Raw genomic sequence first — 24,171 nt, 5'->3', positions numbered from 1 at the left:
ATGGCTCAGTTGGTTAGAACTCCCACATGGGATGGTAGGCCGGTTCAATTCCCACATGGGATGGTAGGCCGCGCCCCCTGCAACTAAGATTGAAAATGGTGACTGGAATTGGAGCTGAGCTGTGCCCTCCACAACTAGACTGAAGGACAACGACTTGGAGCAGATGGGCCTTGGAGAAACACACTGTTCTCCGATATTCCCCAATAAAATTATATATATATATGTATATACATATATATATATATATACACATATAGATGTATATATATGTATATATGTATTATATACGTGCATATGAGAGGATGGATAAAAGAGCCTTACCTTTTTAAAATGAGTAGCTGACTGTACTTTTCGAACAGGCTGCATAAGTGCATCACGCACAATGATACTTATGTCTGCCCCTGAATAACCATCAGTTTTCTTCCCAAGTTCTCGAAAATCTGTTTCTGTTAAACTGTTCTGAGTGGTCCCCAAGTGCAGTTTAAACATTGCGGATCGGGCATGGGCCTCAGGCAAAGGAATATAAATTCGTTTCTCAAATCTTAAAATGAAAAAACAATTACATCAACAATGTTACTGTATGTATTTCATTTTAATTGAAAATTAGGATATTTTCAAGGAGAAACAAGATACTTAGATATTCTCATTTCTGCAAAGTTAAGTTGAATAAGTTACACGGGCCCACCTATGTCCCAGTTAAATGTATGTATTTAGGTTAAATAAAGGGAAAAATATACAGAACATGTTAATAAACCAAAAGAGCCAGGTAACCAATTTGGAGTGATTTAGTCTTTCCCCCAAGATTTTTGGGTTATCTTGTCCATAGGGTTTTTATGTCTGGAATTCATGACATGACATATCCTATAGGATTAGTTTCCCATAGAATTATATTCTGAACTCCTAATCAAAGGATCAATATAATTAACGATATGAAATAGGAGATGACAAAATAATTTTCTGAATTCAAAATAGTAAAATTACTCAAAATCTTATAAACATGTACTTATTACAGAAAATGCATACTTATTGTAATGGGTGTGCAGAACAAATAATTCTACTATATCATAAATAAACACCATGTTTTATTAATAATATTGCTTGCCTTCTTAGAATTTCAGTATTTGGAGATAGGGAGGAGGAAGCAATGAGGGAAAATTTACGTGGTTTGTGAAGATGATTTTTTTCACTGGGTAACTCTCTGGGGCAATGAGAAGAATCTAAAAAGTTTCCATTATCTCTGGAGACGAGTTCAGAAACAGGCCATTTTTCAAAAATAACCAGCACATTTCCGTTCTTGGTACTGGATGGAGGTCTAGCATCCTGGCAAACCATCAAATGGATGGGATAAAAGTGGCAAAATCTGAAGTGTTAATTTTTACCATGCAAAACTAAATGAATGGAACAGCGAATTGTGATGCAATAAGAAGTCGTGAGAATGTACACTTTACACCTTTAGTGTAGCTCAAGTTTCATACTCAATTTAAAAATTGTAGACATTCTTTTCTTAACTGAAAATATATCTTGGTTATAATCCTTTAAATTGTATAACTGTCATTTTGCTGACGTTTTATATGAAGGTTTTTCACTGAAATATCAAACTATGTTTGTAAATTTCTGAAGCATCAGTGCCTATTGAGCTTAATCAGAACTAAAGCTAAGTGTTAGGTATTATATTTTCCAGTGTGAAAGATTCCACTGTGTGGAAGTCTCGTACCTTCAATACAGCAGGCAAACAGAAACAGATGCCTGCCTCTCTTCCTCCAAGGCATGGGGGTAACAGGGTTAGGGCACATTAAAAAAAAAAATTCTGAAAACTTATCCTCACTAGACAGAGTGGGAATTATTATTCACTTGTTACATCTGTTGTTAGAAACAAGATATTTATCATAACATCATACCTTCGCCTAATGGCAGAATCCAGGACCCAGGGTATATTTGTAGCTCCCAGAACCAAAATTCCATCATTGTCCACACCAACTCCTGCATCAAAATATTTTACATAATTTATCATCTTAGTGTTCTTTAAACCTCATCTATACGTTCTGTTAAGATTGTGAAACTTTAACCTTAAAGTACCTCATTTTGAGAGTCTCTCTCTGTAAAAAACTATTTAATCAAAATCAAATTACTAAAATATGACACGAATATTCCCAAGAATCAAATCTCCTAGACTATGGACAAATACTATTAATGTTCTTTTCAAAATATTTCTTGAAATATTACATTTGAAGTCTACATATTCCTTTTACTGATACTGTTCCTGGTATAAGTAAATACATGCATCTCTTTACTATTCATACCAGCAAGTCCTACAAGATGATTACAACTAGGTAAAAAATATGTTTGCGTATGAAAGACAATCAGACTGAAACATGGCATAATGAAACACTTAGTATGTTAAAATGGAGAAATTCTGCTTGAATTTTTCCCCATTATTGTTATAGTAATGGTTATATAATAAACAGAAACTATTTGGAAAGTCAGTGATACTACCTTGCATTTGAACCAGGAACTCTGTCTTAATTCTACGTGCAGCTTCACTTTCATTTTCACTTCTTGAACCACAGAGAGAATCAATTTCATCAATGAAGATAATGGAAGGTTTATTCTCTCTGGCAAGTTGGAATAAGTTCTTAACTAGCCTAAAAGTAAATAAAAGCTTTCAGTCTCTGAAAAAATAGTAAATGACATGACTTAATGAAAAGACAAAAACAAAACAATATACATTACAGGAACTCCATAGATTAAAATGTCTAATCATGTTTTGGTCCAGAAAATAAGAATGCTATATAACTGGATAATTTACTTTAAGATTTACTAAACTATACACATATGCTATCTTTTCCCTATGAAATAAATTCCAAATATGGGACTGATTTGACAGTGAAATGAATACCTATATTATATCACTTTTCTGAATGTCTATTAATGATGTAAGAAAACTATTATTTTACAGACTGATATAGTGACTGCCAGGCAAAGAAAAAATAAAAAAGTCAGTTTATTACTTACTTTTCACTTTCACCTAGCCACTTAGAAACCAGGTCGGAGGAAGATACTGAAAAAAATGTTGAGTTGTTTGCTTCTGTTGCTACAGCTTTGGCTAAATACGACTTTCCTGTTCCAGGTGGTCCAAATAATAGGATTCCCCTCCAAGGTGTTCTTTTGCCTAAAATTTGCATTAGAAAAGTAACATGAGAATTTCAAGACCATTAATTTCAGTTACCAGAGACATCATCCAAACTGAAGAAAACTGTGAAGTTTGCACTCTAAAGCTATCAGTAGAATAAAAAAAAATAAATCAATGTAAGGTAAGTCTTTTATTTTTAGTTGCTCTCTTTAGAGACTGTGGTGACAGAGCCCCAGAGAGCAGTTTCCAGGCTCTCGGCCTCACGTAGAAAGGTGCTGGCTCAGGTAGTAAATGGCCATCAACTGTGATTGGCTGGCCATCAGCTGTGGCTAGTTGGCCATCAGCTGTAACCAGTGAGCCGTAGCCACTAACATAACTGCTGTGGGTATGCTAGCAGCAAATGGGGGCTACCAAGAAGATGGTGGCGGGAAAGCGCGTAGTGTGGCAGAGTGTGGATTGCGGATCGTGTGGCTCCTGCCTCCTGTGTTTTCAACCCAGCCGCCAGCAAGACTATAGTGGTATGACTCCCCTATCTATGGCTCCGTGGGTGTTCCTTTTTGGCCTCACCATGTCCTGAGTTCTTATGTGGGGAGCGGGACCAGAGACCCCGCAGGCCGCCCCACATGACAGAGACCACTTTGTCAAGTGTGTCCATATGGATATAATCCTAACAGGAAGTTCATTCACTTGCTCACTCATTCATTCAAACACTATGTACAGAAACCACAACGTGCAGACGGAGAACCATGAACACAAAAGCACCTCTGCCCTCCATGGGCTCACAGTCTAGTTCAGGTACAAAGCACCCCTGACCACCTACTGTGTGCACTGCTTGATATCAGAATATTGTCAGAGAAACTATATCCATAGGGAAAGAGCAGCTGGAAATAATTTCTTTTAAACATTTATGATTTTTGGAGGAATGGAACTAACACAGTTTGGGTGACTCCTTGTGAAGTTCTGTTCAATTCTCGATTCCACAAGGTTATTCTTACAGGGAGCACACTCTCATTCAAACAGCTCAGTAATGATAAGGGGACTCTCGAACTTAAATACTAGTTTTGCCAAAATATAACAAGTGATCAATTCTTTGTATCTCAATTTTGCTAATGAGAAATAAAAGTGCTGTCTAAAATAAACCAGGCTAGGTTACACCCGTCAACAAAATATCAAATACACATTTAAAAACCTGCTAAGTACCAACTATGGATGGATACACAGTGTCTGTGAAAGAATGACACACACAGATTACTAATGGCAAAACGAAAGTTTTTACTTTTTTGAAAGCCTCAACTTTTACTTGAATTCTGTTTTGCTATTTTAAATGCCTGCAATTATATGTCAGTGTTCCCTTACGTGTGGTACATATACCATTGGTGCAATATAAAGTGCTTTTAGTGGTATACAGATATTTTTTATGTAAATAATTCATCTTCTAAATGTGTATTAGAAAAACACTAATTTTTCCATTTGTACTAGACATAAAGCAATTTTGTAAAATAAAGTTACTATGTAAAAATAAGTGTAGTGATTTAAAAGTTCAAATATGGGCAAAACAATCTGTGGTTGGCGAGAGAGTGATTACTTCTGGGGAGGAAAGAGGCAGAACTTCTGGGTTACTGGTCATTCTTTTTTGACCTTGTTGGGGATCACATAGGCGTACTTACTTGGCTATAATTTTTGAAGCTGAACACTTATGGGTTCCTGCATATTTCTGTATTTTATGTGGTACTTTAACAAAAAGTTTGTTCTAAAAGTGAGTGATTTAAAGAAAAATGTTTTTCAAATAACTGGACATGTATATAAAAAATTCATGAAGACGAGACATAAATGGCTCAGGTCTGGGAAACACCGGTATAAGTACTTTAACATAAAGTGAGTTCAGCTGTATGTGTACCTTTACAAGGTATGATGTCAGCTCTTCCACTGTCCGTCTCACATTCCTGAAGCTAGTCTGTAAGGTGTACCTTGACGCTAGGCGGACACAGTGCTTTGCTCTTCAGCACTGCTCAGCACGACATCACTGCCTAGACCTGTTTGGTGTGAGGCCAACATCAGATCTGCTCTCTACATAGACCAGCTTGTTTTTAAGGGGAAACCCTGTTCACTGTTAGACTGTGGGTACAGCCAAATCACAGACACAGGCTATCCGTCCCAAAAAGGACAGCGTGAAGGGATGGTTTGGCCCAGACAAGTTCCCCAGGACTGCGGCTGTAATTCAACTTAGGTCAGCAATATTCTCCTCACAGTGTAGCGAGCTGCCTGCTGCTACCACAGGAGACACACTTCGTCGGAAAAAAAACATGAAATAATTTTTACTCCTCTTTTTAAGAAATGAAAATACTCCTACAAAACTAGTACATGTCGATTATAAAAAATTCAGATGCAAGACAAAAGGAAAAGTAAAAATCAGCCATCTTACTGCCCAGGCATGCATTAACATTTTTATGTCAATCCGTCTCCACTTCTCAGCACACACATTTAGTTGACAACTGTGGAATCATACTATACATGCTTTATAACACGCTTTTCGAGCTTTACCCTATACAGGGACATTCTGCCATGTCAATTATAAAGCAGGTCTAGATTTCTTAATGCAGAGGTACACTGGATTTTAATGAGTGCACAGTATACCATTCCATGTTGCTGATTTACCCTCAGCCCTACTGGTTGACACTTAGGTGATTCTGCAGTATGGACAATAAAAATATGTATATGTAATAAGTATGTTTGTGTAGAGGTATATCACCGCCTTAAAATTTATTTACGGTAATAATTCATGATACGGTGAAGAGAACTCACAATGCTCAGTCATCAATGTGGTTTTGGAAAATCATGAAACAAATTACTTAAAAGGCATCTCACCCGTAAAAAGATGAGGGAATTTAATAGGCAATATCACAGCCTCTTTCAGTGCTTCTTTGGCTCCTTCAAGGCCAGCAACATCACTCCATTTCACATTGGGGCGCTCTATAACAATGGCACCTACAAAACAATGATGGCATCTTTCAATTAAGGAGGACTATTCCATCAAATCTACAAGATAGCATAAAATAATGTTAAAGAAATACATCATAAAATTGTCTGGAAAAGTTTTATTTATTAAAAACCTTTCTGAAATAGTGTGATGAGGAAGTAGTTGTCAGGGGGCGGTCAGCAGGAGTCAGAAATCTAGGGGGTGGGGTGGCTTAATCAGGGTAAGTCAATTGTCAATTTCCTATCACTGCTTCCTCACTGTGAAATGAAAATAATATCATGTGCCCAAACTGCTGAGGCAGGTGAGTTGTAAGGGTCAAATGACATAAAAATTAGAGTGCTGTCAAAAGCACCAAACATTACATTTCACAAAGTAGTTATGTTTTAATGCACTAATTCTGGAGTATCGTTAGTATTTGTTCAATGGGGGTTGGTCGATCTACTATTTCTCCTTTTAACCAAAATACCCCCAAAACAAAGGACCCCCCCAAAAAAAACAAAAAACAATCAACACCAACAAATTGGTGATCTAACAGTCTCCTTTAACCACGGAAAGTAACTTTATGATAGACAGATAGATGAACAGACAGGTGGGAGAAGGGAAGGGAGGTGAAGAGAATGATGGAGGAGAGAAAGTGTCCTCTTGTATATTTGCAATACTTCCCCAAGATTTGCCAAATTTTCTGTTTGGTTTCTAAATAGACCTATTTATAATTTTTGTACAATAACAAAGTTATTTAAAGAACTTAGCTTTTGAATATGTTATAGTCAAAAGCCATAGTAATTGTTGTAGTAAGAGTCCACAAAAGATTTCTTTTAATATACCTTATTGGCAAAACTTTCTAGTTTATCTTTCATCAAAAGCTTTTCCAATTTTCCAGTATATAGAAATTGCTCAACCACAACCTACTAAGCAGTCTGTTTCAAGGTGACGTGTAACTGTTTTAAGTATAACAAAACAACACCTCTTACAGTCTACTGATTACCTATGAAATTAGTTTTACGGGTACTTCTTCTTGTTAAGAAAGATCATTTATCTCTTTTTCTAAGAGTAGATATACTTTGCAACTTCCCTAAATTATGAAAATCTTTAGCTATAGATTAAAATAAAATAAAACCATAAACACTTTTTGCCTTCTAAAACTTCAGATTAAGTATGAATTACTAAAACAATTCACTTTTCCTTTTCTATGTTCCATTCAGATTAGTAACGCTAAATAAGAAAATACATCACCTGACAGGATCTGTTTTAAACACAAGTAAATTTACTTTATATATATATGCTCAACTGGTCAACTAAAGTTTTTTGCTGTGAATTTTCTAAGTATGCCATAATTTATCTTCACATTTAATCAACTATTACTTTTTTCCTTAAAGTTTAAAGGTGACTTTGGAATGTTTGGTGAAAAAAGATTTTTAAATAAAAATAATCTTAATTACTAGACATTGCTTAATGATTCGTAAAATTAAAAAGGGGGCAGGGAATATTGGCAAATAAAAGCCAAATAAGTTGATTGTTTTCCAATTATGTAAATTTACCCAGTCTTTGATTATACTACTCATTACACTAATATGTTGTTTAATCTCAAAAAGTCAATGAATATCAAATTTAGCTAACAGAAAACTCACATCACAAACTCTTCAATTTTAACCATCAAATATTACAATTAATGTTATAACCTGAAACAGAAGTAAAAGATTTAAAATACTGTTTCAGAAAAAAAAGAGGAAAAACTAAAAAAAACATTGTACAATGAAATCCATCAGCAAACCATTAAATTAAAAGATGGAAAAAAGGACTCTCAGATATGAAAGGCTAGAACTCCTTTATTCTACTTCATCCTGAAATTCCAAATAAATTTCCTTATTGAAATGTCTTACAAATTTCTATTTTTATACATCTCGGGTCCTTATCATTACTGATTTTTAAAGACAAATTATTAAAAACTGGGTTGTATTGTTTTCAAAATTAAAGATACACTCCAATTTTTACTTGGGGGTGTGGCAAGGCTGGAGAAGAGAGGGAACATTCTAAAACTAAAAGAACAGATAGAAAAAAAGCTTTCTGCCTTACAACTGAATTAAGACCACTTGGCACAGAGCAACAAAACTTATTAAGTACAAAATGTGTGGCCCAATACTCTAGGAAGTGGAAACTCAGTTTCTGTCATTGGACTACATCCACCATTGAAGTTCTTGGTACATAAAAATATCCTCATTAGGGCCGGCCCAGTGGCTCAGGCGGTTGGAACTCCGTGCTCCTAACTCTAAAGGCTGCCAGTTCGATTCCCACATGGGCCAGTGGGCTCTCAACCACAAGGATGCCGGTTCAACTCCTTGAATCCCGCGAGGGATGGTGGGATCGGCCCCCTGCAATTATGATTGAACACGGCACCTTGAGATGCGCTGCCTCTCCCCAAATGGCTCAGTTGGTTGGAGCGCGTCCTCTCAACCACAAGGTTGCTGGTTTGACTCCCGCAGGGGATGGTGGGCTATGCCCCCTGCAACCAGCAACGGCAACTGGACCTGGAGCTGAGCTGCACCCTCCACAACAACTTGAAGCTGAACTTGAAGCTGAACAACAACTTGAAGCTGAACAGCACCATCCACAACTAAGATTGAAAGGACAACTTGACTTGGAAAAAAAAATATCCTCATAAAATGCAGTGTTGTGTTTTGTTTTTTTTTTCAAGGAGGGTGCAGCTCAAAGCTGCCCATGCGGGGATCGAACCAGCAACCTTGGAGCTACTAACAGCACCATGCTCTAACTAAGTGAGCTAACTGGCCACCCCCAACTGTAGTGTTTTTAAGATACTATCCTTACAGTATTCTCCTATACATCCCAGTAGGTTGGTGAAACAGAAATAATATTACCAAAATGAAGACTAATACACAAGGTTAAAGATCTGGCCAAGCTAGGTATATTCACCCATCACTAACCCAAGCTGAGCCTCTATAATGGAAATCCATGCCGGCTTTGCATTCTATTTGGCAATATTTAAATTCATAAAATTCAACTTGAAAAATAATTAGCTAACATCTCAAAGAACAATCTAATCTCAGTAACTAAAGAAGTCAGCAATTAAATAGATGACTTTTTAAAAATACAAAAGTACCATTTGTTGAGTTCCTAGAATTTGTCCGATATAATATTAGGTGCTTTCACACTGTCAGTAATCTTTAATAGACCTGAAAGGAAAATATTAATTTTCATCTTACAGCTGGGGGGTCTCAGACTCTGAGGGAACTTGCCCAAGATTTAAGTAGTTGACCTGGAGTGGAATCCAGATCTGAAGAGAGCCAAAATCTATCCCCCTCCATCATGCCACTAGACTACAGAAGAGGAGAATGAAAAGGCTTCATCGGTGTGGAAGGTAAAAACAGAAAGTGCAAAGAGATAAATGAAAATGGCAGCACAGAAATACAGGATAAAAAAAAGCAGATAGAAAGAGCAGATAGGAAACATGAAATAAACCACCAATGAATAAGCTACAGCAACAGCAATAAAAGCAGAGTATAAGTCCTAATTCATTCTGTTCCTCTGGCAGGAAATTTTAATACCACCAGATTTGGTAGTATGCTAACAGTATAAATGCTACCCTCTCTAAATAAGGCAAAATGAAAGCAAGTACGTTGATTGACAGACTTTTAAAGGCAGATATAAAACCAAGCAATATTTTTACTGCATGAAAAAAAATCAACACATTAGAGACCCTATAGAGCAAATCCTACAAAAATGGTCTCAACAAAGCCAGCGTGTGACTGACCACTGGAAACTTGAAACTCATTTAAATACGTGGGTGAAAGAAAGCAATTCAAATAGACAATTCATTATGAGGTTTGTTTGTTTTTTAAATAAGATAGTAAATTTAAAAATGAAATCTAAAGCAACCTTGAAGTTGATTCTGTAGTTTCTTTTTTTCAGGATCATCAGATTCTCCTTCCCCATCACTGTCATTCCTAATAAAAAGAATTTAATATATTCAAATGATCACACATAAGTATCAAAATAAGGCAAAAATGAAGGAACAATTAACTTAAAGTTAAGTGGCAAAATAAGACAGTCACATTAAAATTCATGCTTATTACTTTTAAGAATATATTAACTATTGAGCAGGCATATTACCCATCAATGTGGAATCATAAACAGGAAAGGGGTGAAAAGTCCAGAATGAAGCCAGGAACTAGCTCTGAATTCCCGACATACCTATCTAAGTATGTGTGGATTCACAAATGCATGCCCCACACCGCGTTTCACAAAAAGATTTAAGATGAATTACAGGAGAGTTGTAAACTGATAAAAACACCAGGACCAGGCAAACCACACATTAGAACAAGAAGCCATAACCAGGAGGGTAAAACCCAACATTAATTTTTTAAGGTGTGAAGGTCTATAACCCTTAGTCTGGCGGTTCCAAAGGATGGGTGACGCCTCTGAAGAAAATGAACTGAGCCCAAGGAACAAGATCAACCCAGACATTTCATATCTAGGAATTTATTCTGAGGAAATAATTTAAACTGAGTTCAAGGACTTGACTACAAGGATAATCATGCACACACTGTTGGAAACGGGGAAAACATCAGAAGAATTACGTTCAATTATAGGGATTAGCATACGATAGAATTGCCATCTTAATAAAAATGATGTAGAAACAGTTTATTGGAAAGACGTTCATGATACAATGTTGAGTGAAAAAGTGATAAAGAAAAAAAATTGATATTATATCATTTTTAAAATATAAGATATAGAGGTAGATTAAAAGCCTGACAGGTTTTATGCCCAAATGGGATTGCGCTGGTTACCACAGGATGGTAGGGTTAAGGGTAAGGTAGAAACTGCAAACTGATTCACTTGACACTCACCCCCCCTACCAACCTCCTCTTGCTTGTCCAGTACAGGCTGCGTTGAAAACAACACTGCCCTTCCTAGACTCCCTCACACCTAGGGCTCCACCAGATCAAATGTTCTCCAAGAAGGAAGCAAGCAACTAAGGAGGGGGCTACACTCAAGGAGGTTGTCAGGCAAAAGCACTGGCTTTGCTGACGGAGCTGTGGCAGAGGTCCCACTGCCCGCTGCTGGCATTGAAGTACTTGGCACGGGAGTTGGCAGCAGTGGGTCCCTACCACAATGAGCGCTGTGGAGCTGGGCATTTCTTCGAGCAGTATGGAATCCAAGCTTGATTCTGGACCCTGAATTCTGTAAGCGAATGCACTGTAATAAGTCCCTTTTTGCCTAAGTTAGCCGAAGTGGGTCCCGCTGTTCAATTCAGGAGAACTGGCATCCTCTTGCTAGGCAGCCATCTCAGTAGAGAACATTACAGGGTCTTCCAGCCAGACCAGAAGAGCTGCAATATACAGGGAGGAGAGGATGTTTCTGCTGGCAAGGCAGTTTCCAGGACAGTTGGAGGTCCAGGCACTCGAGCTCTTCGAATTCTTCCCAACAGTTTCAAGTTGGAGTCCCAGGCTTCCAATAAATGCCCCAACTTTTATATATGGAATCTCGTGAAACTGAATCTCTATTGAAATTCAATGATCCACAAAATCAGCTGGGGTCTGATTTTTGTTATGTCAATGCTACAGCTACAAAAGCTAAAATATTCTCAGAAGTCACAGAAACTCCCTGGTTCCCTGACCATGTCTTGAACAGAGAATATAATACCTTAAGCTCATAATTTTCTTCAAACTCCCCCCTGTACTTTGAAGCAGCTGGTGAACTCTACTTTTTGTATTGTTCATATCCTTCAAAACAATAGTAGCCACAAGGCCCCCAAAAGCACTGCCTTTGAGGCACTGCATTCCTGGTGCCCACAGGGGATTAGCTAAGTAACTTGTGCCACTGTGCACCCTGACCTGCGAGTATCACATCCTCTATCGCTAACTAGAAACTCCTGCCTTCAAACCTGACCAGGACACATAAGCTCAGCCCAGAGTTTCATTTTCTTAGAGTATGTTGTCACCTGGAACCACTTCCAGCACCAATCTACTGGTCAGAATCTTTGTAGAATTAGTTCCCACCACTCAGCAGAGTTTGGCCCACACACACTGAACAGTAAGCTCTGTATCTGTAAGCAACATACCCCCCATTCGGAAGGACATTCCAAAGTTGGGTTTTGATGTTTACAAATTATGCTGTGTTGATTTAAGATGACAAAATAAAAGCAAATTACATCAAAAAACTTTACATACGATACCCCCAAAATTATTTACATTATTGGAATTATTTTTTATGTTGTCCATGTGGTTATTAGTACGGACTATAGACAGTCGATATTACTGGTCGAGGATTTAATTCATAGATCATTCCTATAATTTTACACTTCAATATTACATAATGGCCAGAGGGTGAAGAATTGAGTCCCATTCCTATAAATGTTTTTTCCTACTACTACGAAGTGGTCATGGAGGGTCATTTGAGGTGTATCATCCCCTAAGCTCGGTACACCAGGGGTCAGTAAACTTTCTCTGTAAAGGACCAGACAATAAATATTTTAGGTTTTCTGGGTCGTACAGTCTTTGTTGCCAACTATTGAAATTTGTTGGTATAGCACAAAAGCAACCATACACAACAGGTAAACGAATGGGTGAGACTCTATCCCAGTAAAGCTTTATGTACAACAACAGGCAGAAGGTCAGACGTGGCCCTGAATCATGGGTTTGCCAACACCTAGTTGAAACAATAGAAATTCATTTCACAAATAAATTTTATCTTACTTTAATTTTATCTTCTAATCAGATGCAATAAAATCTAACACTCTAAAATACACACCCCTTCTCATCAGCTGGACTCGGCTGCCCCTCTTTCACCGGCTTCTGTGGTTTCTTCTCTTTCTTTTTCAGGTACTCCTTTAATTTTTCTGCTCTATCAAGATATTCTGTACACTTCGCCCTGATACTTTGCTTGGCTTTATCACCCTGCGCTTCATCTATTGAAGGAAATGAGAGAGATTTTTTCCATTAGTATTCTGCACAGCCAGGTGTAAGCTCTTAGGTATACTTTTAAACAAGGAACATCTATTTTGGGCGAGGGAGAAAGATCACCTCTAGTTCCCTGTAACCAAGGGTTACCAACTCTTTTTTACTCTTTCCTCCAGCAGGATGGAAGCCAACAGTGGGTGTGAGTCAGGAACAGATCTGAGCAAGACCCTATGATATTTAAGCTAATGTTAAATAAGAAAAAATTATTTAATCTTCTGTGGGTTTCATACTTTTCCCTTACATGTTGTGCAGATGGTTGAAAGCTGCTTGTCTCAGACAAAACCAATTATAAGACAAACAGAAGTAAAACAATATTAACCATGTCCACTAATGTCTACATAAGCTTTATTTCCGAGTATAAAAAGTGATAGAAATCCCGTACATTTTGTGTACCACTAATATAGTAACTTTAACCCTCTGTGAGGGCTATCTGAAAAGTAGACTTCAACAATATACACAGTGCATGGGATTAATCCTACGTACCTTATATGTTAGGATTCATTCTTAGTTTAACTTGACAGAAAAATCTCAAAACTAAACGGGAAGCTCAAAAGAAAATGCTAAATTATCCAATTGCTAAATTGTTTCATTTAAAAATAACTTTAAGTTTACCAGAAAGATGTCTTTTTAAACATCTTACTTCACTATTAATTAGGTTTAAGACTCACGATTATTCCCTCACTGTTATATCCCAGTGCCTGGCAAATGGTAAATATCCAATATTTGGAAAATACATGAAAAAAAAGTTTCTAAGCCTATTTTACATAAAATATCAAAAACAGTATTTTCAAATAAATGCTTAGAAAATGAGTGGGTTCAGATAATCTGAGTATATGACCAATAAAATAAAACCTTATTTTATTGACTATGACATTTTAATACGTTCAGGTATGCGAAGTGATAACCTTAGCTGTAACACCTTAGCTGTGTACATTCGTTAGCTGAGCACTAGAAAGCTAATGGGATTTTGATTTTTCAAATTGATGGTTCAGAATTTTCTGGCATCATACTTCAATTTTTGTAAATGAAACAGAGTAATTTTTCCTTTTAGTACTTTTAAATAAAAAGCAATCTATGGCCTTACATTTAACTACATGGAGAAAATACTGCACAGCATGTTGGTAGAGTTGAAGGGCTTCCTCATAGTTCCCAGCTTTGTCCTCCTGGGCTGCTTTGCTAGCGAGGTCTATCGCTTTCTGTTTGAAGACAGGCAAAATCATACCATCAAAATCAAAGCATAAGTGTAAGTTTGAAGTAAATAATCATGTGGAAAATTTTTTATAAATAAAATTAACCTTAAAACAAATCCATCTTTTTTTTCTAAATCACAATAGCATTTTATTATAACTATTTGTAAAATGCAAATTAAATTTGTCATATGGGTAAATGCTATCTGAATACAACTTTATCTGGTACCAATGGCTAAGATTCTCACATAATTTTTACTCAACAAAAGTGAAGCTTAGGACTAGTATGGAATAATCAAATAATCTGAAAATTCAAGTTATAAAGCATTTAGGGAAATTCTCAGAATCAAATGCTGTTCTATCTAAAACATAACAACAGTAAAATGTAAATGAAGTAAAACTCCTTTAGAAGCAATGGGGCAATGAAACATCGAGAATCAGAAAAATACCCCAATCTTTTAACCCATTAATTAACTAAAAGGTTTAATGAGTAGACAGTAACTAGAGGATCTTTTTAAAAATAACAAACTTGGTAACTTAAAATTTTAAACAACAAAAAGATGTCACACAATGGAATATTATAGGATCGTTAAAATAATGTTTAAAAACATCTGTAATAATATGGAAGTGTTTATAATGGAAGTCTTTCAAAAGTAAGATACAATTTTTACATGTAGCACGAGTTCAACCACTATTTGAAACAAGAAAAAAACAACCACAGGAAAAGGATGGGAAGGAAATTTAACAGAGCTTATTCTTTGATAAGACTTAATTTTTTCACTTTCTCCTTTTTCACTTCTTTTAAAAATGTTCACATGAACATGGACTCACAATGAACATAGACTACTTTTGAAGTATTTTTAAAGAAAACTCCCAGAAATAAATCCATACAGATACGTCCAACTGATTTTTGACAAAGATGAAAAAGAAAGTAAATAGTGGAACGATAGGCTTTTAAAGAAATGGTGTGGGAACAACAGGATATCCATAATCACAAAAAAAAAATTTTTAAAGGGAGAGAGAGAGACGTAGAACCTCAATCTAAACCTCATACTTCGTACAAAATGCATTACGGACTTAAATATAACAGGTAAAACTATAGAATCTTAGTTCTTACACTTGACATCAAAAGCACAATATATAAAAGGAAAATTGATAAATTGGAACTCATCAAACTCCAAAGCTTTTGGTCTAAAAAGATCCTGTTAAAAGGATGAAAAGAAACTACAGACTGGCAGAAATATTTGCAAACCACATATCCAGAAAAAAACACAGTATCTGGAATATGTAGAGAACTCTGAAAACTCAACAGTTAAAAAAGAATCCAAGTAGAAAATGGGCTAAACACATGAACAGACATTTTACCAAAGAGGATATACAGACTGCAAATATGCACATGAAGTTACTCCACGTTATCTGTCATCAGGGAAATGCAAATTAAAACCACAATGTGGTATCACTACTCATCTATCAGATAGGCTAAAATAAAAAATAGTGAGAATACCAAAGGGTGGTGAGGAGACACAGAAATGGTCACTCTTATGTTACAGGTAGGATGTAAAATGGTACGGTCACTCTGGAAACTGGTTTGTTTTTTACAAACCTAAACATGCAACTATCATATGAACCAGCCAATGCATTTCTCCCAGAGAAATGAAGACTTACGTTCACAAACTTGTACATGAATGTGCCAGATGTCCATCAGCGACTGCATGACAAGCCAACTGTGGCACACCCACACCGCCGAGTACTACTCAGTAACAAAAAGCAACGGACTACTGATCCACACAACTTAGATAAACCTTGAGGGCATCACGCTAATGAGGACCAATCCAAAAGGTCAAATACTTTATAATTCTATTCATGTAACCTTTTCACAAAGACAAAACCAGAGATGGAAAACAGTAATAACGGCAGGAGACAAGGACGGTGGGGTGGCTGGGGTGGGTGGGGTGGGAGAAAGAGGTAAATAAGTGGTAAATAAAAGGGCAACGGAGGGATCTCTGTGGATAGACCTATGCTGTACCTGACTGTAGTGGAGGGTACATGAACATGCACGTGACAGAGCTCTACACGCACAACACACAAGTACAAGTAGAGCTGGGAAGAGCTGAACACATCTGGTAGAAGGTATCAGTGTGAACACCCTGGCTGTGCTCCTGTGCTCCATCCAGTTCACAGGATGCAACCACGCGAGGTGACGGGAAAGAGGACCCCGGATCTCTGTGTTAGTTCCCACAGCGGCGTGCGAATCTACAATGATCTCAAAATCAATTCTTCACTAAAACTATTTAATTTTTAAAAATACACACCCACAAATAAAGGACAAGCACGGTTTATTAAAACATTCCAACCAGATTAAGTTAAGTGGTAAAACTGTATTCAACAGAAATAAGAGTCGGTAGGAAAAAAAGGTCATGGTTATGCTGTATTAAAAGCATAGGGGCCGGCTCCTAACTCCGAAGGCTGCCGGTTCGATTCCCACATGGGCCAGTGGGCTCTCAACCACAAGGTTGCCAGTTCGATTCCTCGAGTCCCGCAAGGGATGGTGGGCTGTGCCCCCTGCAACTAGCAAGGGCAACTGGACCTGGAGCTGAGCTGTGCCCTCCACAACTAAGACTGAAAGGACAATAACTTGACTTGGGGAAAAAAAAAAGTCCTGGAAGTACACACTGTTCCCCAATAAAGTCCTGTTCCCCTTCCCCAATAAAAAAAAGTAAGCATACAATAAGGTAAGAAAAATTACTGAAACAATTGTAAAACCAACACTGCCATGTGAGAGCATTCGAGTTTGAAGCACTTTCTCACGGACTGCACACGGACGGGCTGTAACTGGGACGCACAGGCCTTTACTGAGGCACCGGGCACCCTGTGGAGTAGCAGGAGGGAAGAGAAATCCATTGTGTGCTTTAAAATGGATACAACGTAGACGTTACGTGTTTCCCCGTTCAAACAGCCAGAACTTAAAGCTAAATTGGAGGTTGGTTAGCGGGGCAGGATGTGAAGGGTGGTGTCACACGGTCACCAGGGGGTCAGTGCGCCTGCTCATATAAAGACGCACCCGGAAGGCTCAGTGGTGCCCATGCAGCGGAAATAAGTTCTTCCTTAGTCTGGCTGGTATTTTCTTCTCATGATTTTGAATTGCTGTGCCACTCACCTCTCCGGCCACGCAATCCCCTCATTCGCAGTCAGCCCTCTTTTACGTAGGCACTACGCTGGCATTTGTGAGCTTTGTTCAAGTAAAACGCTTACAGTCCGTATTTACTACCCTAGCTCCAAATATGGCCGCAGAAACTTTCAATCAGCTTTCCCTGACGATGGGCATGTCTGTACCTGCACTGACCAATATGCGAGCCACTAGCAACGCATGGCTTCTGAGCACTTGTGGTTAGCGTGACTTTTAAATTTCCTTTAAGTAAAAACTAAATTGAAATAGCCTCAGATAGTTACTGTACTGGACAGCGCATGTTAAACCTTTAACCAAAGATGATGGTTTGAGGAGATGCCTGTTTTCCCCCCGCTGAAGGCCCCACTTTACCCTTGTTTGTTAGCATTTTTCTTTTGAAATGACACTGTCTTGCATGGTTTGGGAACGCTAATAATTCTTTCAGAACATAATCCTGACCATTTCCCTCGCGACCGTCCTAGTTCAGTCCACTGTCAATTTGTCAAAACTACTGCCTCGTCTCCTCCGTTGTCGGCCTGCTTCCACACCTGCCATCCTACAGTCCAGACAACAGCCAGGGACAGGCCCCCTTGATGGCTTCCCCCACAAACAAGCAAACCCAAATGCTGGGTCACGATCTACAAGGCCTTCAATGACCTGGGCCCTGGCTGCATCTGGGTCTCACGTCTCACGTGAAACGCTCAGTCCTCCTTCACTCCGGCAGCCTGAGCACTGGGGATCCCTCTGCCTACAGGCCCTTCCCCCAGGAGGACACGGGGGTCTCCTTTTCAGTCACCGTTCAAATGGCAAGTCCTCAGAGAGGCCCGCCCTCGTCTCCTATTGCAAAGGCACACCCCACCCCTGCTTCCGGCTCTCCCCGCACCTCTGCACTCTTATCCCACCACTGTGTTTATCGCTATGTTTCCCTGTATACTCGCTCACTGCCTATATCCTTTAACATAAAGGTAAGCTCCACGAGGACAGGGACTTCACCTGGAGCACTGTTTTATCCCCAGAGCCTAGAATAGTGCCTGCCACACAATGGGTACTCGATAAAATTGTTGAACAAATGGGGGGAAAAAATCCCCTATCACTTTATCAAAATCTTCCTTTTGGTTATTCCACTTGTCATCTCTAAGAACAATTTCTTGCCACTGGACATTTCCATCGGCATACTAATAGCCCTCCTTTAGAAATCCTTTGGCACTAAAACCCCCTTCAGCTTAGTTCTGTGTCTCTGCTACCTTTTGGAGCCAAAATCTCAGCAGAGCATCCTCTACTCTTTCCGGTTCCTTTTTTCCCACTTACCCTTTAGCTCTGCCCATCTAGGCTTCTGACCTTTATCACATCAACACAACTGCTCATGGCAAGGTTCTCTACGATGCCAGACCCAAAGGCCAGCTCCATTCCAATCCTGATCTCTTGACAACATTCTACAAAATCTCCGAAGCACCACCTTTCAATTCTCCTCCCCCTTCTGATGGCTCCTGCTCAGTCGGCTTTGCTGACTCTTCCTCTGGTCCACAATGCTGAAATACGAGGGTTCCTCAGGGTTTGGCCACGGGCTCACTTCTTTACGGTTAGTCCTTCCCTATGTAATCTGTTTTTGACAATTTCAGCTGATTATCTTTATGCTGATGACTCCCAAATTTATTCAATTTTAAAACACATCACTCTTCTGTTTCTAATCCTTCCAGGGCCTTGCTTCTGTTCGTGTGGGTTTTGTTCTATTTTTGCCTGTCCTCTCCCATTAGAACATAAACTTGAAGAGGAAGGGAGTTATGTCTATTGAGTTCACTTTTTTATATTCTAGAGTCGTGCACAGAGGCTGGCACAAGACTGAATGAATATATTACCCCAGGATGAGTCAGGATCCAGTGATCAATATGGAAGTATAAAGGTTGGGAGCGTCTGGGACTGTCCTTTTCAGATTAGGAGACCATGACATATCCACACCAGAAAACCCTGGGAAACTGGGTTAATTCTAGAATCACCTTTTTCAGGAGGAAAGACGTCCCAGACTGCCTGTCAAGGCTAATTCTTTTCCCTGGGCTCTGGAACCCATCCCAACCTTCTTCCCGCGACATTTATTCCATCAATCATATGCCACTCGACTGTTCTCCCTACTAAACCTTTCCCTTTTTGTTGAGGCCTTCCTTCTTTAGCATAAAACTGTACGTACATCATACCTTAGACACATATTTTCAAAACACAAACTAAAACGCAATAATTCTCCTCAGTTCATAGGTTCCCTCTAGCTACCATCTTACTCCCCTTTCATCTCCACAGCAAAGTCCCAAAGAGAACCCCAAGTTCATCTCAGTTTCTTGATTCCACCCGTAACAATGCTCCCTGCTCCCTGACTCCCAAGTCTCTCACTTACCTAACTCCCTCTACATAGCAGAATTTAACCCTCATAACAGACACGTACGTCATCGGGGCCTCCTCTTTTGTCCCTCATGGCACCATTCTCTCCTGGTTTTACTCTTGACTCTGTAACGATTCTTTTTCCAGCTCCCTTCTCTCTCTTCTTAAATGTCGATATTCCACAGAATATAAAAATGATATGCTACGTTGGTCCCTGTTTTTCCCTGTTCTATAAATTCTCCAAGATGCCCACAACCTCTGCTACCATCTGTATGCTAATAACTCCCAGAGCCTCATTTCCAGCCCAACTCTCTCTCTCTAGTTCTACACACATGTATCCAATTACTCACTGGCCATTTCCTCTCGATTGTCCCCATCCTGGCCCCAAATATGACCTTCCTCTTGTAATCCCAGAAGCAATTCCCACCCACTCAGATATCCAATCTAGGAATCTACAAGAAAACCCAGACTGCCCCTCCTCCCTCACTTTCTAAATGTAGATCCAAATCTGACTATTCTTCCTCTTCAATTTCTGTTTCATCAATCCTTTCTTCTTTATTCTACTTTGGCCCTCACTATGTCCCATCACACGGAACCCTGCCCAAGTGGTCCCCCTGCTTCCAGGCTTGCTACAAGTCAAGTTGTCTCCTGTACGCATGATAGGTTGTTCTAACACAATAACCTGAGCATATTACCATCTACGACTCCCCATCTGGAGCAGGATGAGAACCAATCACCTATGTGTGGCACACACCTTTCCTGGTGACATGGCCTGAGTAGGCTCATACTATCACCTTGCACACTCAGCTCCAGTCCTACCAAACTATGGGGACAACCCAGATAACTCAGACTTCAAGCCTCAGAGTATACTCTCCACCTGGAAGACCTGACCCCACTATCTTCCTGTAAAGCTCCGGCTTCTCCAAGGCTCGGCTGTCATGGTCTTCCTGCTGGAAAGCCCTTCCCAACACCCACAGGTGGCCTATTCCTGTGCTTCCTCTAGATTTCCACAGCCTCTTGGACATACTTCCAACGATCACACAGGATCCTATTAGTCACTTTACTTGTGAATAATCAAAATATAAGCCCTTGGAAGTCAGGGCTGGTAATTTCTTTGCCGATTCCCCGAGACTTTGCAAAATGTATGGCACAGTAGACACTCAAAAACATATTTAGGACTGAGTAAACTTCTGAGTTCTATGCATCCTGCATTACTTGCAATTATTCCCGACCCTCTCCAATCAAGGTTTATTACACTTCTAGACTGAGGCATATGTTGTTTTTCTCTACCGGGAATGGATCCCACTTTCTTGTCCAAGGAAGCGGAATTTTGTAGTGAGACAAGTACAAACCTGTAAGCAGACAGACCTGGACTCAAGAGTATCTTCAACATTAATTAACTGTCCATCTTTGGGAATATCTAACCTTAACAAGCATCACTTTCTTATACTGAGAAGTCGGAATAAATTTCACCTTTTACAGTTTTTTGAGGATTAAATGAGATCACATCAAACACAAGGTAGATGTCAGTACCTCTCACTTCATCTAAGCTCACAATCACCTTCTCTGTGGAACATTTCTCCTTTATCCTTGAAGAGTTAGATATGTATGCCCTTCCTTTCTGCCGTTCCATACTAACCTCTAATTCTACTACAGCATTTATTACACTATTCTATAATTTTGGTTTTCCTTTATTAGATTAGAAGCATCTGGCTATAGGAATTTTTTTTGCCTTGTTTGGTGGGACAGTTATTTGTTACTGGAGTCTTTTTCATCCAATTTTCCTAGGTTAGAAGGTTGAAAAGGTTGAATGAGAACGTACACCTGTGAACTAACCACTGCTAGAATTATAACGCAGTATCTCTGCCTGTAAACATTAGCAACTATGCCTTTTATATGGATCAATCTGTAGCTGATTCACTGAAGACTGTCCAACAATCCAATTCAAATATGATACAAACTGATTACAGAACGAACTGAAAATCTTCCAAAAGAAAAATGTTATCAATAACTGGATGAAAATTATATTGCTGAGTGCCCAAATCACATACAATGTTTGACAAATGAAGAGCTGGTGGAATAAAATTAGTCAACTGACAGACCAACAAGAATGATGACAAGATGGGCATTTCAAAAGAAGTCACCTTTCATACACAAAGGAACAATACTTTTATCAAGTGACCAATATTTTTTTTCCAAGTACATTTATCAAAAGACCCTTTCTGAATGGGGCTACAAAAAAAAAAAAAAAAAACACTATCATTAAAATTGTTGTATTAGTTTAATGAAATCTTGTTGGAAAAGAGACATGACCCAACACACAACTTATTCATTGTCGTAAGAAAATAAGTCACAGTTGCAATTTTCATATTTTGTGAAAGATTATACACATTCATTTTCATCATCTTTTGGGTGGATTTTCAAAATCCAAGTTCCAAGCAAGTCCCTTTCCCTTTCACTCATTTTTGTGAAATGTTTGGTCTCTGTTTAAATGAGTACTTTCAGAGCTCTTCCTTCAGGATCGATGATCCCGGGCTAAGCAGGTCCTGCCTTACCCTTGGTGCGTGTACCAGGCACTCAATAAACGCATCGTAACGAACTATTGCAAGATGCAGACAAGGGTTCCACACAGGTATTCCTTTCTAGTCTGTGGTCCCAAACTGACCCCGGGGACTGGGTGTCCCCGAGGCCAAGTCCACGTCCTGAACCCCACTGACACCCCAGGTCCATTCGGAGGCTGGAAGCCGCTTTCGGAAATTTCTCCAGGCCCATTCCACAGAGGTGTAATGATTAAGTATAAAACGAGGCTGCCGTGATGGATGTACAAACACCGAGCTCACTGCGGTGAGGGGGGGGCACACAGTAATTTGACAACACTCCCGAGCTTACATGTACCACGCTTTGGGAGCCACAGGGGAGTGCACATCAACTCCTCTGATCAATGAATTCGGGGAGGCTTCTGTCCCAGGGCTGCTCTCACGTCTCTGTTCACCTGGCAGCTCGAGAAGGGCTCCGCGGACCGGCCTGGGAAACTGAGGTCCAGGACCCTGAGTGCGACCGGCCCGGGGCCCCGCCGAACGGCGCGTCCCGCCCAGCCTCCCTCACACTCCAGCGTCTGTTCACACTCGGCTGGTGTTAAGAAAGAAAGGAAGCTTCGGCAAACGTCAAGCGTCTCACAAAGCCAAGGGGCCTGGGAGACCCCGAAGGCCGCGGGAACACCCTGGGCTTCGCCACCGTCGGCTGGGCCGGGGCGCCGCCCTCCTCCGCCCCGCGTCAGGGGCGCGGCCGCTTCCTCCCTCCTCCCCATCGCCCGCCCCGCGCCTCCCCTCGGCTCGGGCTCTCCCGGAGGAGGGAGAGCCGTGATACCTGGAGGTTGGACGGAGGGGATGCCATGGCGGATCTCCGACGCGGTTCCCTGCAGAGGAACGAGGGAAAAGGACCAACAGCGGCGACGGCGAGTCGCGCCTGGCGTAGCCCCAAACGTGCGCAGGCTGGGGGCTCTGCGACCCCAAGCAGCAGCCTCTCTTCCGGAACTTGTTCCAAAATAACACTGCGTTCCAAGAGCGGCCAGACCCTCCTCACAACACTTCCGCAATCCCAGGCCCCCTCCGGGCTCAAGTCCCGCCTCTGGCCTCAGCACTTCCGCCTACGTCATCAGCACGCGCGCTACCCAGTCCCTAGCCATCCGGATCTCGTCTCAGCCCGGGGTATCGCGAGGCTGGGAGAGGTGTCCCTGAAGCCCATCGAGGACTGGCGGAAGTTAGGTTGGACGCAGGTGCCCTGTGGCTCTGGCGGAAGGGCAGGGAGGCCACCTTGAGCCTCTTCTTTTTCTGGGTGTCTTATATTTTAAGATGAATTATTGGCTCAGGCTCCATGCTCTGTTGCTCTAAAGCTTTTGAATTGAAAAAAGTCATCCCATGCCCAAGACCCACCAGTTGTGGACGTTGGGCCCGTTACTGTGCCTCATTTATTGTTTCCTCTGTAAAATGAGGATGATTATAGGATCTGCTTCAGGGTTGTGAAGAATGCTAGTCATCCCGGAGTAGGCGCATAGCACAGTGACTGGTGAACGTTAAGATCTCAGTACGTGTTAGCACTTGTGATTGCTCACACTCCACACTTCATCCAACAAGCGTTTTTACAAGTGGTTATTGTCATCGCTCTACAAGGCCTTGAAAATATTAATATGAGATAAGTATGGCTGCTGCCCTGGAGGAGCTTACAGTCTGGTGGGGATGCAGACTCATGAACACAAGCCTTGTGAAACTGGTAGATCAGATACTGTTTATACCAGTTATAACAAGGAAGGTTAATGGCTTGAGAGATTAAATGCTTTATACAACATCATAAAGTGAGGGCCAACCCGGTGT

The 24,171-nt window shown here is 40.1% G+C and overlaps 1 protein-coding gene across 1 annotated transcript in view; it reads right to left on the bottom strand.

Annotated features, from left to right (window-relative positions):
- VPS4B (vacuolar protein sorting 4 homolog B) overlaps positions 1–23,457 on the bottom strand; it is a 29,547-nt gene extending 6,090 nt beyond the window's left edge. Inside the window, exons 1-9 of the mRNA XM_081079111.1 lie at positions 23,168–23,457; positions 14,166–14,277; positions 12,873–13,029; positions 9,999–10,066; positions 5,996–6,115; positions 3,013–3,169; positions 2,494–2,642; positions 1,899–1,980; positions 322–541 (exon numbers count right to left, since the gene is read on the bottom strand). Coding sequence (XP_080935237.1) covers positions 322–541; positions 1,899–1,980; positions 2,494–2,642; positions 3,013–3,169; positions 5,996–6,115; positions 9,999–10,066; positions 12,873–13,029; positions 14,166–14,277; positions 23,168–23,194 — 1,092 coding nt within the window. The 5' untranslated portion in view covers positions 23,195–23,457. The remainder of the gene's footprint in view (positions 1–321; positions 542–1,898; positions 1,981–2,493; positions 2,643–3,012; positions 3,170–5,995; positions 6,116–9,998; positions 10,067–12,872; positions 13,030–14,165; positions 14,278–23,167) is intronic.
- Between the last annotated feature and the right edge of the window lie 714 nt (positions 23,458–24,171).

The sequence above is a fragment of the Rhinolophus hipposideros genome (assembly GCF_964194185.1).
Source record: "Rhinolophus hipposideros genome assembly, chromosome: 17".
Lineage (NCBI taxonomy): Eukaryota > Metazoa > Chordata > Mammalia > Chiroptera > Rhinolophidae > Rhinolophus > Rhinolophus hipposideros.
The sequence above is the reverse complement of the archived record's forward strand: the minus strand, read 5'-3'. Positions and strand labels throughout refer to the sequence as shown.